Source organism: Gopherus flavomarginatus, chromosome 3 (assembly GCF_025201925.1).
Source record: "Gopherus flavomarginatus isolate rGopFla2 chromosome 3, rGopFla2.mat.asm, whole genome shotgun sequence".
Lineage (NCBI taxonomy): Eukaryota > Metazoa > Chordata > Testudines > Testudinidae > Gopherus > Gopherus flavomarginatus.
This window is the reverse complement of record NC_066619.1, coordinates 152,683,356-152,698,908: the sequence shown is the minus strand read 5'-3', so window position 1 is coordinate 152,698,908 and position 15,553 is coordinate 152,683,356. Positions and strand designations below refer to the sequence as shown.

Below are 15,553 nucleotides of genomic sequence, written 5' to 3'. Positions count from 1 at the left end.
CCATGCAGATCACTGCCAGAGGGCATAATCCGTTAAGCACAATAAATATTAATAAAAACCTGCCTGCGTGCAAAGCAAAAACACAGCATCTGCAGACTCACCCAAGTAAACAAATGGTATGTGCACATTTGTTGAAAACCCACTGTACACATCTACTCTTAGAATTATTTAATTAATCCCTTTGCCAATAATGATTTACAGAGGGCTGGAAAGTTACAAGAATATATTTATAGTAGTATCAGGAAAAAAGTGACATTTAAATCAAGCACAGGATCATACAAAGCAACAGATCATCGTGTAAATATTAGAACAACTGGCCCATAGTTGACCAGGAACCTAAAGAAGAATCATGTACAATATTTATATATTGTTAGGGCCTTGCAGTGTACAATCCTTCATGAGCAAGTAGTATGCTTAGAGTTGGCAATGGGAGTTAACTGTATTGATCAAGAACACCATATGGTTCTGAATGAGTGACCATAAGTACATAGGTGAATAAGGAAACCGGATGTGAAAGACTAAGGGCCTGATTTTGAACAGTGTCTCAAACCAGCTTCCCATTTTCCTCCAGCAACTATTACTTGGATGTCCCTCCAATGTGATTTGTGCCTGCAAGTACCAGAAAGCACAAACAAATGATCAACGTATTGATGGGTAGGAGAACTGATCAGAGGATCACAAGTTTGTTTTGGGGCAACTTTCGAGGTTTTGACATTTGTTTTTTGTTCTGCAGTGACATGAAAATAAAGTTTTTCCAACATTTTCATGAAAACGGGATTCTGTCGAAATGTCCGTTTTCAGATCAAAACCTGAGCTTTTCAGTTTAGGAAGGGCGGGGAGGTTGTGTCCAAAACCTGAACCTTTCAATTCAGGGGGTAGGGGTAGAGAAAGAGAAAAAAATCTTCCCAACCCCCTTTTAGGACGCTTGCCTGGGATGTGGGAGACCCAGATCCAAGCCCCTCCTCTGCCTCATTCACAGCAGATTTTCTCATCCCAGATCATTCTGAATCAGGCTTACCAGGGACTTGAACCTGGGCCTGCCATGTCCCAGTCTAGAACCAAAACAGCATATTTTGACTTAATTTCATTTACTCAAAAATATTCCAAACAGCTCTAATAGAGAGCCTGCTGTGACATCACAAGGGGCTTTGTCATCTCTGGAAAGGGGTACTCTCCCAGGAACAGGATCAAAGCACTAGTCCGTCAGCACATTAGGCACTGCAGCCTCATTCATGGAAGCATAGATTTTGGCAGGAAGTAAGAGAGAGATACGATGATTATTTTTCTCCCAGTCATTCAGCTCAGATTGTGGACCCATTGTACTGGTCTCTGTACAGAGATGCAGTAAAAAGACAATCCTCGCCCCAAATTGCTTACAGCTGAAGACGAGAGGCAACAAAAGTCGATATAACTGCAAGCAAAGATGGTGGACAAACAGGATGAGGGTGAGAGTGATAGCAACATATGGCAGTGTAGACTAGCTATGTACAAAATTTGCCGCCTTTTACTTTAAAAGGTATTAAAGAATAGACTCATAGATTTTAAGGTCAGAAGGGACCATTAAGATCATCTAGTCTGACCTCCTGCACAATGCAGGCCATAGAATCTCATCCATCCACTCCTGTAACAAACCCCTAACCTATGTCTGAGTTATAGAAGTCCTCAAATTCTGGTTTGAAGACCTCAAGCTGCAGAGAATCCTTCAGCAAGTGACCCGTTCCCCATGCTGCAGAGGAAGGCGAAAAACCTCCAGGGCCTCTGCCAATCTTCCCTGGAGCAAAATTCCTTCCCGATCCCAAATATGGCGATCAGCTAAACCCTGAGCATGTGGGCAAGACTCACCAGCCAGCACCTAGGAAAGAATTCTCTGTAGTAACTCAGATCCCACCCCATCTAACATCCCATCACAGACCACTGGGAATACTTACCTGTGATAATCAAAGATCAATTGCCAAATTAATTGCCAAAATTAGGCTATCCCATCATACCATCCTGTTCATAAACTTATCAAGCTTAGTCTTAAATAGATGGTGGGGTTCTGAAAGACAAGAGTACTTTCTCTTCTGTCTGTTCCTTCACACTGTCTTGCTACAACTAAAGTAAGAGGCTTCTTTGAGGTTTCTGCCATATGTAATAATGTTCCTGTCTCTGTAGCCTACGCCACTCTTCTGTCTGTTTTCAAACCCCATTTTAAATGGACTTTTCTTCCTTGCCCAGTCTCAGTTTCTTCCTTTGTTAGTATTTAATTGTATTACTTATCTCTGCACATGCAAAGCATTAGGTAATACAGTTTCTCTGAAAGATACTGAACAGAATAGCATTGTATTGTACTTTCCCAAGAAGGATAGGACTGAAATGACTCCTGAAGCGAATCTCTTCTTTGGTGGTGTATCTTTTATTCAGTAGCAGATTGAAGTATTAGGGCCCGCTAAAGTCGATTGGAATCTTTCCATTGACTTCAGTGGGCTCTGGATTAGGACCTTATTGTATGGATCAATACCTTATTGATCAAAATGATCCCCCCAAAATAATTTTTCCAGCAGCTCCACCAACTGGAGAGCAGTTTTGGGGCTCTAGAGTTTCGGCTAATCCAAGCAACTGTTAGCTGCCATTCGTCCTTGCCTTTAATCATAGTAAGGAGATTGGTGAAAACACTTTCCTGTATTTGAAGTGAATTTGCTTGTCATTCATCCCTTGTGTCCAATCAGCCAGGAAAGAATAGTGTAGGAGTATCCACTCGCACTATTTGAGTCACCCCAGAACAAAATAAATAGAAAGCTTAAAATACGAAGAGACATGAAACAAACCATGACAGATACGGCATTTTTCTGCAATATCCCTGGGAGACCATATCGAATTACGTTTAAGTATAGTGAGGGTCCATTGTATGAAATGAATGGTTTAGGTATCATTGTGGGCCAGGATTGTATGTAACCTCTCTCTAAAGGGGAAGATGTGATGTGAACCTTGGAAAGTGTTATGAATTTCAAGAGACTACACTGACCAACAGGCCACACAAGAATGGACTTTGGGACAAAACAGTGCCAAGTGGTTTGCCTGAGGAATTTCTAGGGGGAGGGCAGAACAGACCCCCGGCTTTTTGAAGCTATGCCCCAAGGAAGAGACCATTGTCTGATGATTAACTGTTCCCAGAGTCTCATAATCAAAGGCCCAAACTGAATAAAGGAAAGACGTATCTATTCCTTGGGATGGAGGGAGGAGGTACCAGTTCTGCACTAGACTGTTGTGAAATTGTAATAACAGAAAAAAACTTTTCTCGGGTTTGAAGGACTGACTCCTACCAGAGCCCTTGCTGGAATTGGGGGTGATCTCCGGTAAGCTTTTTAGCATGTGTGCAGGTGCTTTTATTGTTTTTAAATGTCTTCTCTGCAATGCTTTCACCTTAATAATAAATGTGCTTGCTTAGAAAGGGGTAACTTGTGGCTGCTGGCAATTACAGCTGCTCATAGCCTTCGGTGAGTTAGCAAAGCACAGACTTTGGCCTGTTTGCATGGTCTGGCTTGCAGGAGATAACGCAGTGTAGGCAGGATACTGTGCAATCTGAAAACTTCCGATCACACACAGGTGTCTACCCAAATGAGGTGAGAGCTGAAGAACTGGGAGCCTACAGTGGGTGCCCTCGAGAGCCACAGAGGGGGAATATAGGCAATGTTGCCCTGAACCATGACACAAACAAGCAAAGAAAAAATTCCCTGTCATATGACTGAAGACAACTAAGGTCAAGAATGTCTTTGATCATGCATGTGCAGGGCCTCACAAATACTGGAGGGTAAAATTCAGCACTTTTTTCAGAAATATGGTATGTAGTATTTGAGCTCCTGCTGATCCTCAATGCAAGAATCTCCAAAAAGTCATGAATGAAAAAAATCTTTTCATGTTTCGAAAGCTTTTAATTATGGCATTTTAATCTGTGCATAATGCATCCACCTGGCAGTGGTGACTCAACAGCTGGGAGGTTGGCCGACTGGTTCATTTCTGTGAAGGTTGCCAGTTCCTTGCTGGAGAAGGGATGAAGAAAGAGTTTAACAGCTCTGGTCTTACGCTGAGGGCCATATATGGCCCTTGATCCATGCATGCTGCAAGTCCTGTAGACAGCAACGAGAACTTTAGCCATGGACTGAGAGCACGGCGTGACCCTGCGGGGGTTACTTTTGAGATTGGCTCTATATCAGGTTAAAACAGAGACTAATCCTGAAAAATCTTTACTCAACTTTCAGTCAGCGCTTGCTCGGGCAACACGCCTGCTGACAGCTGTCTGTGGGAGTTGGCATAACCAAAAACTGACACCCTCAATATCTGCCCTGCATCAGTGCAATCAACAGTCTGACTAAAATTGTGCAAACCATTTGGAACTAAAATCCCATAGGGGAACTCTGGTAGCAGACCAGATTTACTTGTTCGCTATGCTTTCTAGCTGACTGCGGGACCTTGGAAATAGGTCAGAAGACAAAATGGACCTGATTTAAGTGATGTTAGTTTTCTTTCCTTATTAAAATACATACAACTTACTAGGTACTTGTATACACAGAGTGGTTAAGATTTTTCAAGTTGACTATAGGCACCAAATGAGTTACTCCTAGCAAGGGACATAGAAGGCACTAGCAAAGGCTTTATAAATAGACTAGGAGCAAGAAAAAGATGAAGGAAAGCAGAGATCCTTTCCCTGGCAGGGAAGAAGAGCTAATAATGGATGGCATCAACGAGTGAGGTGCTTAATGCCTATTTTTCTTCAGTCTTCACTAAAAAGGTAAATTGTGACCAGATACTTAACATGATATTAACAACAAGGGGGAAGGAATGCAAGCCAAAATAGGGAAAGAACAGATTAAAGACTATTTAGATAAGTAGGACCTGATACTTAAGGAACTAGCTGCAACAATCTCAGAATAGTTAGCCCTGTCTTTGAGAACTCATGGAGGATGTGTGAGGGCCCACAGGACTGGAGAAGGGCAAACATAGTACCTATCTTTAAAAAGAGGAACAAAGAGGACCAAGGGAACTATAGGCCAGTCAGCCTTTCATACCTGTAAAGATACAGGAACGAATGATCAAATAATTAATTTGTAAGCACCTAAAGGATTATAAAATTACAAGCAATAGCCAGCGTGGATTTGTCAAGAACAAGTTATGCCAAACCAATTTAATTCACTTCTTTGACAAGGTTACTGGCCTAGGGGATAGGACGGAAGCAATAGATGTGATATATCTAGATTTTTCATAAGCAACTAGGGAAATGTGGTCTATATTAAATTACTGTAAGGTGGGTGTACAACTGGTTGAAAGATCTCACTCAAAGAGCAGTTATCAATGGCTGGCTGTCAAACTGATTTGGCTGGGGAAAGGGTGAGGTTATCTAGTGGGGTCCCATAGGTCTCTTCCCTGGGTTGGCTACTATTCAGGATTTTCATTAATAATTTGGATGATGGAGTGGAGATTATGTTTATCAGATTTGCAAAATGAGACGACCTGGAAGGGGTAAGAGGACAGGATTAGTATTCAAAACAACCTTGGACAAATTGGAGAACTGGTCTGAAATCCAATAAAAACAAGTGTAATGTATGACACTTAGAAAGGAAAAATCAAATGCACAACTATAAAATGGGGGAATGACAGGATAGAAGTAGTATTACTGAAAAGGATCCATTGATTATAGCGGATCACAATTTAAATATGAGCCAACAATGTGACACACTTGCAAACGAGGCTAATATTGACGTCTATTAACTGGAGCGTTGTATGTAAAATGCAGGATGTAATTGTCCCATGTTACTCGGCATCAGTGAGGACTCAGCTGGAGTCCTGTCTCCAGTTCTGGGCACCAGACTTTAAGAAAGATGTGGACAAATTGGAGAGAGTCCAGAGAAGAGCAACAAAACTTACAAACTGTTTAGAAAACCTGACCTATGAGGAAAGGTTAAAAAAAACTGAGCATATTCAGTCTTGAGAAAAAAAGACAGAGGAAGCCTGATAATCTTCAAATATGTTAAGGGCTGTTACAAAGAGGACGGTGGTCAATTGTTTTCCATGTCCACTGAAGATAGGACAAGAATGGGTTTACTGAGCAGCAAGGGAGATTTAGGTTAGATATTAGGAGAAACTTTCTAACTTTAAGGATAGTTACACGCTGGAATAGGCTGTCAAATCCCTACCAATGGAGGTTTTTAATAGCAGGTTAGACAAACAGCTCTCGGGGTGCACTAGGTTTACTTGGTCCTGCCTCAGTGCAGGGTGTTGGGCAAGATGACCTCTCAAGGTCCCTTCCAGCATGATTCTGTTATGCCTGTGTTTTCTGTGGGCACCCTTAATGGGGTGTTTATCAAGAGACGAGAAGGTGCTGTGCATGCCAGCCAGCTCATTTCACACACCCTTTTGTTTTCTCTCTTGATCCACACCTTGGGCAAATTGAAGACAATGGGCTTGTGTTGTGGAGCATCGTGCAGGACAGTACTGAAAGAGGCACGTGTAATAACAGCAGATCCAAGGTTACGGCAATGGAAAGATACAATATGAAAGTTATATCTGAAGTGGTTTTAGTCAGCAAACATTATTTTAATGCCCATTCATTTTCAAATTTTCATTTTCCTCAAAGCAGAGAAACTTGCATGGCAATAGAAAGATTGAAAAGCCTCTGCTTTGATCCAGGTCTCTCAGCCAGTTAATTAGGCATATGTGTATTTAACAAGAAGCAAAAGGCTTTGGCTGGCTTAGTGCCTTATCTGGAGTGCATGTGTTTGTGTGCTGTGCTCACACAAATTTTAATTGATTAATTACTGGTGAGACCTACAGCACGATGTCCTAAAGCAGAATTATCATAAGGGGAATGATGACTAAGCAGGGAGCACATAGGTAGGTAATAATTACGTGCCATTGGTAAGGTTCTGATGTCCCTGTTTACAATGAATAGGTCCCTTGAGTAACGCTATTGAAATCAACAGGCCCACACAGAGTAAGGTGCTACTGAACCGGAGTAAGGCGATTTGAGTCTGCTCTGATACTTGAAAGTATAAACACTAAGGGACAGATTGTGATTGGCCTGTGCATAGGGAGTGGGGGAAAGGACAGTCACAGCCCCTGTACGTCCTTAGGGACTGTTCCTGCTGTGGGACCCCGGGGATGTACATCATCCAAAAGGGGGTTAAAGAAAGTCAGGGAAGAGGTGGGGCAATGGACCCCATTTCTGTCACACTAGCCCACATATGAAGCCAGGTACTACCTGGGGAGGAGGCTCTATGTCCTAAAAGACGGTGCAATGTCTGCAGTTGCCTTGTGCATCAGAAAGCTCAGTGTTTAGTGTAATATCAGGAAAACTTCCTGACAGCAAGATCTACTCTATGACTGTGGAACAGTCTGCCAAGGGAAACAATGTCAGCTCCATTGCTGGAGACTTTTCAGACTTGACTGAACAAACATGTACATTCGTAGGAAGATGGAGCAGATGACCTGACAGGCTTCTGTGCATCTCTCATGTAGATGATCCTATATGCAAATATATGTAGACAATTTGGAAAAAGATGTCTGGTCCAATTTCTCAAAAGAGCAAGTGTTAGGCCCCCAAACCCATTTTTAGTCCTCTAAACTGAATTTCAGAGGTGCTGAGCATCCACTTCTTACACACTGAAATTGAATTTATGCACTCATGTTAGCAAATGTTGGCCTCTATGCCTGTGTACAGAAGTCAATCAAAAAGATGAAAAGCTCAGTTCTGTAAGATCAGAGTGTGTGAATGCTGTTGACTTCCTTGGGAGTTCTGTATGTAGAGAGCTAGTAGGATCAGGCTCTCATCATCTGTATTACTATTATAGACTCAACACTTCTCCTTTGCAGCATCTAATCTTAATGAATAAGTGGAACAGCCCATTACCAAGGCTTTCAATATTCTTACAGAAAAGTTACCTGGTAATGTACTTGTCCTCACTGATGGAAATAGCAGATGGTAGATGTTGCGATTTCATAGTCACTTTCTTCATTTATTCAGATTAGATGGCACTACATAAAAGGAACAGAAGTATTAATCATTGTTCATTACATCTCTCTATTTGCAATGTAATTTCACTTAATGTGCTACACTTGGAAAACGTATTGGTTTTTATATACTTGGTTTTTCCTAAAGTTTGTGACTTGACATTAAAATGATGTCATTTTTCCTTGACGGAACACAATATATTCTGTGCTAGCACTCTAAAGGAGGACATTCCCACTATACGTATGACTATTACTATACATAATCCATACAGTTCCTGTAATATAAAGGGACTATATGTACTATGTATAGTAATACTCCCAAATACCACAGCTTACAATGGTGTTACTAATTCAAACGGTTTGCAGTAACTACTCTAAAATACTTTAGTATGATTTTATGAGAGAGGCTCGAACCGGGATGAGACTTGAATCCTTGGCACAGCATAGATTAGCTCATGGACAACTGATGTAAAGTTGCCTCAGGTCACGAAGTGAAAGTGTCCTAGCAAGTAAAGCTGAACCAGGTTCCTGTGGAATTGGATGGGAAACATAGAAATTCCAGTTGATCCGGTGGAGTCCTGTGGCACACAAAGTCAAAAAGCAGAGGTATTAAAAAGAAACCAAGGATACTAATTGCAACGTTATCAATTGCTTTCCTTATAGCTGTCTTGGCACTGCGTAAGCTAGACCAATGAGACTCCAACAGTGAACTCCTGGGAAATATTATTATAGAATTTTGGCTGCTCTCAATTCATTCCACGGTATTAGAAAAAAAGGCAGGCTGAGTAGAGTGTAACTGAAGAGAATCAAGATTTAGCTTTTTCAATTAAGTATCATTTGTGAGTGTTGTGGTACATGGACAAGAAGAGATAATAAAGTTAAGAAGGTAAATTTCTCAAATCTCTAAGGGCTAAATTCAAAGATCTTTACTCAGCTTTTACTTAGTCCATACTCAGGCAAATGTCAATTGAAGCCAATTGGTGTGCATTTGTTTGAGGAATGAGTAAAAACTGAATATCAAATGCTGCTCTCATTTATACCAATGTGAACCTGGCCCAATTCCATTAAGAGTTATTCTGCATTTATAGAGCAGATTCTGACCATGAGTAAGGACCTAAAGGATCTTTGTTGGCCTGATCCAATTCCCACCAAAGCCAACTGAGACTTTTCATTCACTTCAATGACCATTAGATCAGTCCTTGTATGAACTGGAGGCCGCAGAGTCCAGGTTGAAGGAGGGTCTGGGTGAACCGGGCTCTACAACTGCAGTAATGAACTTAATAAAAGCATTTGAAGAAGCGAAGTTCTGAATGGCCAGAAATGAGAAGTAGGGAAATTAAAAATCAGAAAGACCCTGGTGCATGCCAGCTTCTAACCTCTCTCCTTTAGACAAGATTTGATCCTCTGAAGAGAGATCTTTTATAGCTGTATACATTCATAGTATATAAACATCCAAAATAAAAATAAAATATATTTAAGCAAATATTAGCAAGCAAAGAGGCTTAACTAGGGTTTAATGTGATATTGGAAAAATCAGGACCAGGGTAGGGGTGTAATAGGAGCCTATATAAGAAAAAGATCCAAAAATCAGGATTGTCCCTATAAAATCAGGGCATCCAGTCGCCTTAGGCTTAACATACCATTTATAGAATACCTTTATCCCAACCATCCACAACACTTTGATGGATGTACAAGAGCATTTGAGGCATCCTGGAAAGAGAATTTGAAGTCATGAAAGCAGGAGACATCAGAGGACTGGATGACTCTGCATACTGACTCTTACCATTTTGGGCTAAGAAGGTAGGGAAAGGATTCTAACAGTCGGTAATTCTAAGAACACCAGTCATTGGCATGCATCATTATTTCCCCATAAATTTAAATCCTGCTACTTATCCTATAAGAACAGAAGCGACTATAACTAAACAACTTTATGGGTAAAGAAGTGCAAGAAACTTTTTCCCCTGCCAAACTCAGAGTTTGGCAAAAGAAAGCGTTTGATAAAAGAGTTTTATCAAAAGCTCACTGAAGTCAACTGAAAGAGTCTCACTGACTTCAATGGACATTGGATCATCTCGAATCCAGTTGAATATACCTTCTGAGAAATGAAATCTGCTCAGTGATTACTGCACAACACAGAATGTTCTGGTGGGTGACTGAAAATGGAGATCCTTACATACAACTTTCATTACTTTGTGTTCTCTTCCTCAGTGTATTTGATAGGAACCATTTAATGTATTCTGAAGTAATTTACTTTGATTTAATCTGATTTACTAACTAACACTGCTAGCTAGATACTAGTTTATACCAAACTGAACCCATGTGCCAGTCCAAAGGGCTACCCCATTATTCACAGATGACAGTTAAGAAAAAAATAAAGAGTCAACAACCATGCATAAATAACCCTTTTTCATACTTTGAGAAAATTTTATTTTTATGGTGGCATTGGTCTCTGGCTGGCCAGCAATACACAATTAGGTTTGTCCCTTATATCAAACAGAATGTAGCTTACCAATAGGAGCCCAGCAACAAATTGTCTTTTTAACACCCAGCACTGCAGATAAAATTATTAAATCTAGATTATTTGCTTTACAGTTGCTTTGTTGATCACAGAGTTAACAGATTATTTGTTATATTTTAGCAGTCAGGTTATTTATTCAGTTAAGGAGTGGATCCCAAGAGCTGCAGATGGCTTCCTACATAGCGAAGGGCATCTTTTGTATGGCGGAAGATTTTTTACTGATGGTCTAATCATCCACTGCACACAGCAAAAGCCCTCCTTTGAAGACATTTGCCATGGATATGCCCAGGGGGACTCACAATAGAGCTAAATTTTGTCTCAATTTTGAAATGTTGATAAAACTTTCCATCCAAATTTCAAATTTTGATGAAGGCCAAAAACATGACAACCAACCAACCAGTGACATTTTCACAAAATTCCCCCACATGGATGACACAGTCAAAATTTCGAGGGGGCGGGAGGGGGGGGAAGAGAAAAAAAAAGGTGTGGTGAGACAATTTTACAAAATTTTCATTACTTTTATCCCTCTGATCTGGCCAGTGCAGCTTAAACACCTATTTGAGAAGAGCATTACAAGTCAATCTGTTGTGCTATAGCATTTACACACATTTACACTCAGACCTGGAACCCACAAGACTTCAAGTCTCAAACCCACACAGTTCATACGGGTTCCTGTTCTCTTCTCTGCCTCCCACAGGACATGACAGTTGGGTTGTTGACTGGTTTCCATAGCAACTCAGCTGCCCAGGTCCTCATCTCTAGGTTCTGCACATTCCTAAGGCAGGTCTGGCCTTGATCTATCTAGGCCAGAGCCAGCTTTCATCTGGTCTGGCTCGGCTGTCTCAGGACACAAGTGCTGTCACATATTAGGCAGTCAGCACCGGCCCACCTCATCACACAGCCTCTCTTGTTGCCTTATTCCAGGGAGGGCTCCAGCCTCTCCCAGTTCAGCTAGGGTGACTGATCTAGGAAACACCCTACCCTTTTCCTTACATGTAGCCCAGCTCAGCTGAAACAAAAATAACATTCTCTCACGGTGGTTGAGTACAGGAGTCGACAGGAGAGCGCTTGGGGATCAATTTATCGCATCTAGACTAGAGGCAATAAATCGACCCCTGCTGGATCGATTAATCGGCGGGCAATGTAGACATACCCTCAGATATACCCTTTTTACAGCTTCTCCCACTATCTAACTGTACCTTAATCTCCTGACATATAAAGAGGTTGTAATGAAGAAGAATGGGTTAAATACTGGGCTTGAGTCTCTTCTCTCAAACCTATTTTACTTTGGTATATTTCCACTGACTTACATGCTGTTACTTCCAATTTATACCAGTGTAGGTCAGAGTTGAATCAGATACTCTTCCCTACACTAACTGGAAACTTTTTTTGGGTGGATAGGGGAGAAGGCAGCAAAAAAAATGCAAATTCAAGTCAACTGAAATATGTCATAAATTCATGACCAAGTCATAAATTATTTGCCAAAAAATTCCAACAAAAATCAAAATGTTTCACTGACATTTTTAAATGAAAAATGTTTTAATTTTTCAATTCAGAATGACTTTCAATATTTCCTTCAACTTTATTAAAAACAGAAAACCCAAGAAATTTCAAAAGTGAAGTGAAACTTTCATTTTGAAGTGTTTTCTTTCAAACCAAACTGAATTTGATCTTCTGATTCACCAAAAATCTCAATAAATAAATAAATAATAATAAAAAAAAATAATGTTTCAGGTCAACCCAAAATTATCTTCCCCACCGATTTTTTGGAACTGTCACCAAACCAAGACATCCTTAATTCACACAGCTTTACTGTTTGCCTCAGATTCTAGTGCAGTTCAGCTATCTATATTAGAAGGACGATTCAACAAAATACATACCTCATAGGATGCAGGGCTTTACATTATAAATACAAAGGTATAGGAGTGACCTTAAATCCTTTCTTTCTTAGGTTCCGTGAGGTCTGGTACTTTGATTATTTCTTGTTTCAGTTTGTATCCTGGTATTTCTTTTTGTTGATCTGATTTTATTTAATATTTGTGGATGTAAATGTGTTATGTAAAAAGCAATCCACTTTTCATCAGTATAAAATGGATTTTATCTGCTTTTATACTGTTCTGTGATGCTGTAAGTTAGGTGTAGTGTCCTGAGCACCCAATGTAGATTTTGTTTTAAAAGGACCTTATTTCTTCCAGTGCCTCAATAGCTCTCATGGAAAATATAATTTATTCAAATAAGTTAATTTTGCGTAAGTTTGGACAACCAGAAAGATGACCAAAAAAACCAACATAAAACTGTTTCAATGCATAACGCGGGACCAGACTCACCAGTATGATAAACACAGCTTAACTGGCTGAATAAGTCAGATTTTACAGCTAGCTTGGATCACTGCAGCACTGCAAAGCACATTCAAGTTTACTGATGAATGTGGCCCAGTAGCTCTAATGTTAGCCACAAAGGGATAGACCCATAAACATGCCTTGTCCTATTTGCCGTGGTAAACATTATACAAGGGGCTTTAATAGAAGGCTTACGTGAGCTAGTCTGTTCTAATAATGGATGACTGATATTTATGAAGAGGAAACATTTTTTTATGGATTCCTGCTACCTAAAATTCCTGCTACCAGGAAAAAGTAATGTCAAAGTGACCTTTGAAAATATAGTTGCAATAGAATTAATGAAGAATAGCAGAATGACCTCACCAGAGACTTATGGCTTCTGTTTAGCTACAAGACAGGTAAAAAACACTTTCCTCTACCTATCTTACCCTCACCCTGAATTGCAGGGACTACCTTTAAGTATAAGAGTCATCTTATAAGAGATAATTTCTGAAGGGGAGCACTAACTAGCTGAAAGGAATTTGACATGAAGTCTCTACAATGTCGCCATACTAATCATTTACTGAACTTTAAACAGAAAGCAGAGGTGCAGCTCCAGCTAAATTCACTTACCTGTATGTGTGTGTGATCAAAACCAGCTGAAAAGTAACAGAGGTGTTTCACATGCCTTTTTACTGAGCCGCTGAGGACGCATGACAGCACTGCTCTCTACCTGACAGATGCCTCCAACAGTTTTATGCAAGATTTCAGGGAGCTGTTAATTGTTACTTTGCTCAACAAGCAGGGAAGTGTTGGAAACATGAGACACTCCCTGTACCTTGGTGCCAGTTGCGAGTGTTTACTTTCCTTTCTCCCAGCAGCTGATAGGAGCACTCCCTACTCAGGGTTACACACCTAAGGGAAGTGGGTTGACTATTCTTGTTAACACTTTAATTGCTGATTTTATAGTGGAAGGCAGACTGTTGACGCTAAATAGCTATTTACTGGCCAGATGCATCCTAAAAACATTCACCACCTGTTTGCTGAAAGTAATTCTTTTCCATACTGGTTTCCTGGTCCCTAGACTCCAGTGTACTCTCAATCTTTGTAAGGGTTCAGTACAACAGCTGATGTATGCAATTAGCTGCTAAGTAAATTATCAGAGTGCAATATATGCCCCTTAATGGGGCCAGATCTTGATCAATGAGATCTACATACATAAAGATGTTGTCCAGTTATAGTAGGATATTATGCAGTTAAGCAATATTTATTTAAGACTCATTGGTCAAGGTCTGTACCAATTAGGCAGCATATGTCACTGTTAATTGCATACCAGCTAATTGCCTAATTCAGCTTTTTGCATAAGTTGCAGTTGAAATGCTGCTCTATATTGTACATTCACCATGTCACAAGATTTTGGAAATTCATTTCTTTTAGATGGCTTCTCGTGGATAGGTAAGATGGAGGCAAGTCATTGGGGCACATAAAGAGAGGTTGTGATGAAAAAGAAGAAAGTGTAAACTACTGGGCCTGAGTTTCTTCTCATAAACCAATTTTACTTGTTGTACCGCCAGAGACTTTCATAAAGTGACTCCCAATTTAAACCAGTGTAGATAAGAGGAGAATCAGATACTCGCCACTAAAAATAAAGGGTATTATTGCTTATCCTCTAAATATTTAACTTCGGGTCACTCAGTTTTCACTTACATCTCTGCATACTGAGTGATCTGCTGGTTGCACAGAATAGTGTATTTGGGTTTGGAAACTATGATTATGTGCTAGTTTGATTCTACAGCTTGTGCTAGTGGCAATTGTTTCACATTAGCACCCCATGCACTGAATCTGCAAAATGCACAGATGCCATGTATTTCATAGGTGTATATTTTGCCATTGCGGTGGCATGTATAATATTGAGATGTCTTGAAAGAGGCTCTGTAATGGCTAGATAAGCATATTTGCTTTCATCCTGTTCAAAGGTACATGATGACAGTGTGCATGGTGTTGAACTAATACTCCAGTTTTCCTGCCGGGTACTGGAAGCGGAGCGTATCATTACGTTTACAATAAAAGCATCTCATCTTAAGGCTAGTGATGGGTCTGAGGCACAAAATCATAGAATTGTAGAACTGGAAGGGACCTTGAGAGGTTATCTAGTCCTGTCCCCTGCATTCAAGGCAGGACCAACTATTATCTAGACCATCCCTGACAGGTGTTTGTCCAACCTGCTTTTAAAAATCCCCATTCATGGAAATTCCACAACGTCCCTAGGCAATTTATTCCAGAGCTTAACCACCCTGACAGTTAGGAAGTTTTTCCTAATGTCCAATCTAAACTGCCCTTGCTGCAATTTAAGCCCATTGCTTCTTGTCCTATCCTCATAGGTTAAGAAGGACAATTTTTCTCCCTCCTCTTTGTTAACAACCTTTTATGTACTTGAAAACTGTTATCATGTCCCTTCTCAATCGTCTCTTCTCCAGACTAAACAAACCCAATTTTTTCAATCTTCCCTCATAGGTCATGTTTTCTAGACCTTTAATCATTTCTGTTGCTCTTCTCTGGATTTTCTCCAATTTGTCCACATCTTTCCTGAAATGTGGTGCCCAGAACTCAACACAATACTCCAGTTGAGGCCTAATCAGTGCAGAATAGAGGAGAAGAATTACTTCTCGTGTCTGGCTTACAATACTCTTGCTAACACATCCCAGAACCATGTCTGCTTTTTTTTGCAACAGTG

The 15,553-nt window shown here is 40.3% G+C and overlaps 1 protein-coding gene across 1 annotated transcript in view; it reads right to left on the bottom strand.

The window, feature by feature from the left end:
* Window positions 1–13,636, bottom strand: part of RASSF6 (Ras association domain family member 6) — a 34,502-nt gene extending 20,866 nt beyond the window's left edge. The window contains exons 1-2 of the mRNA XM_050945054.1: window positions 13,453–13,636; window positions 7,915–8,007 (exon numbers count right to left, since the gene is read on the bottom strand). Of these exons, the coding sequence (XP_050801011.1) occupies window positions 7,915–7,988 (74 nt within the window). The 5' untranslated portion in view covers window positions 7,989–8,007; window positions 13,453–13,636. The remainder of the gene's footprint in view (window positions 1–7,914; window positions 8,008–13,452) is intronic.
* Window positions 13,637–15,553: the final 1,917 nt, after the last annotated feature.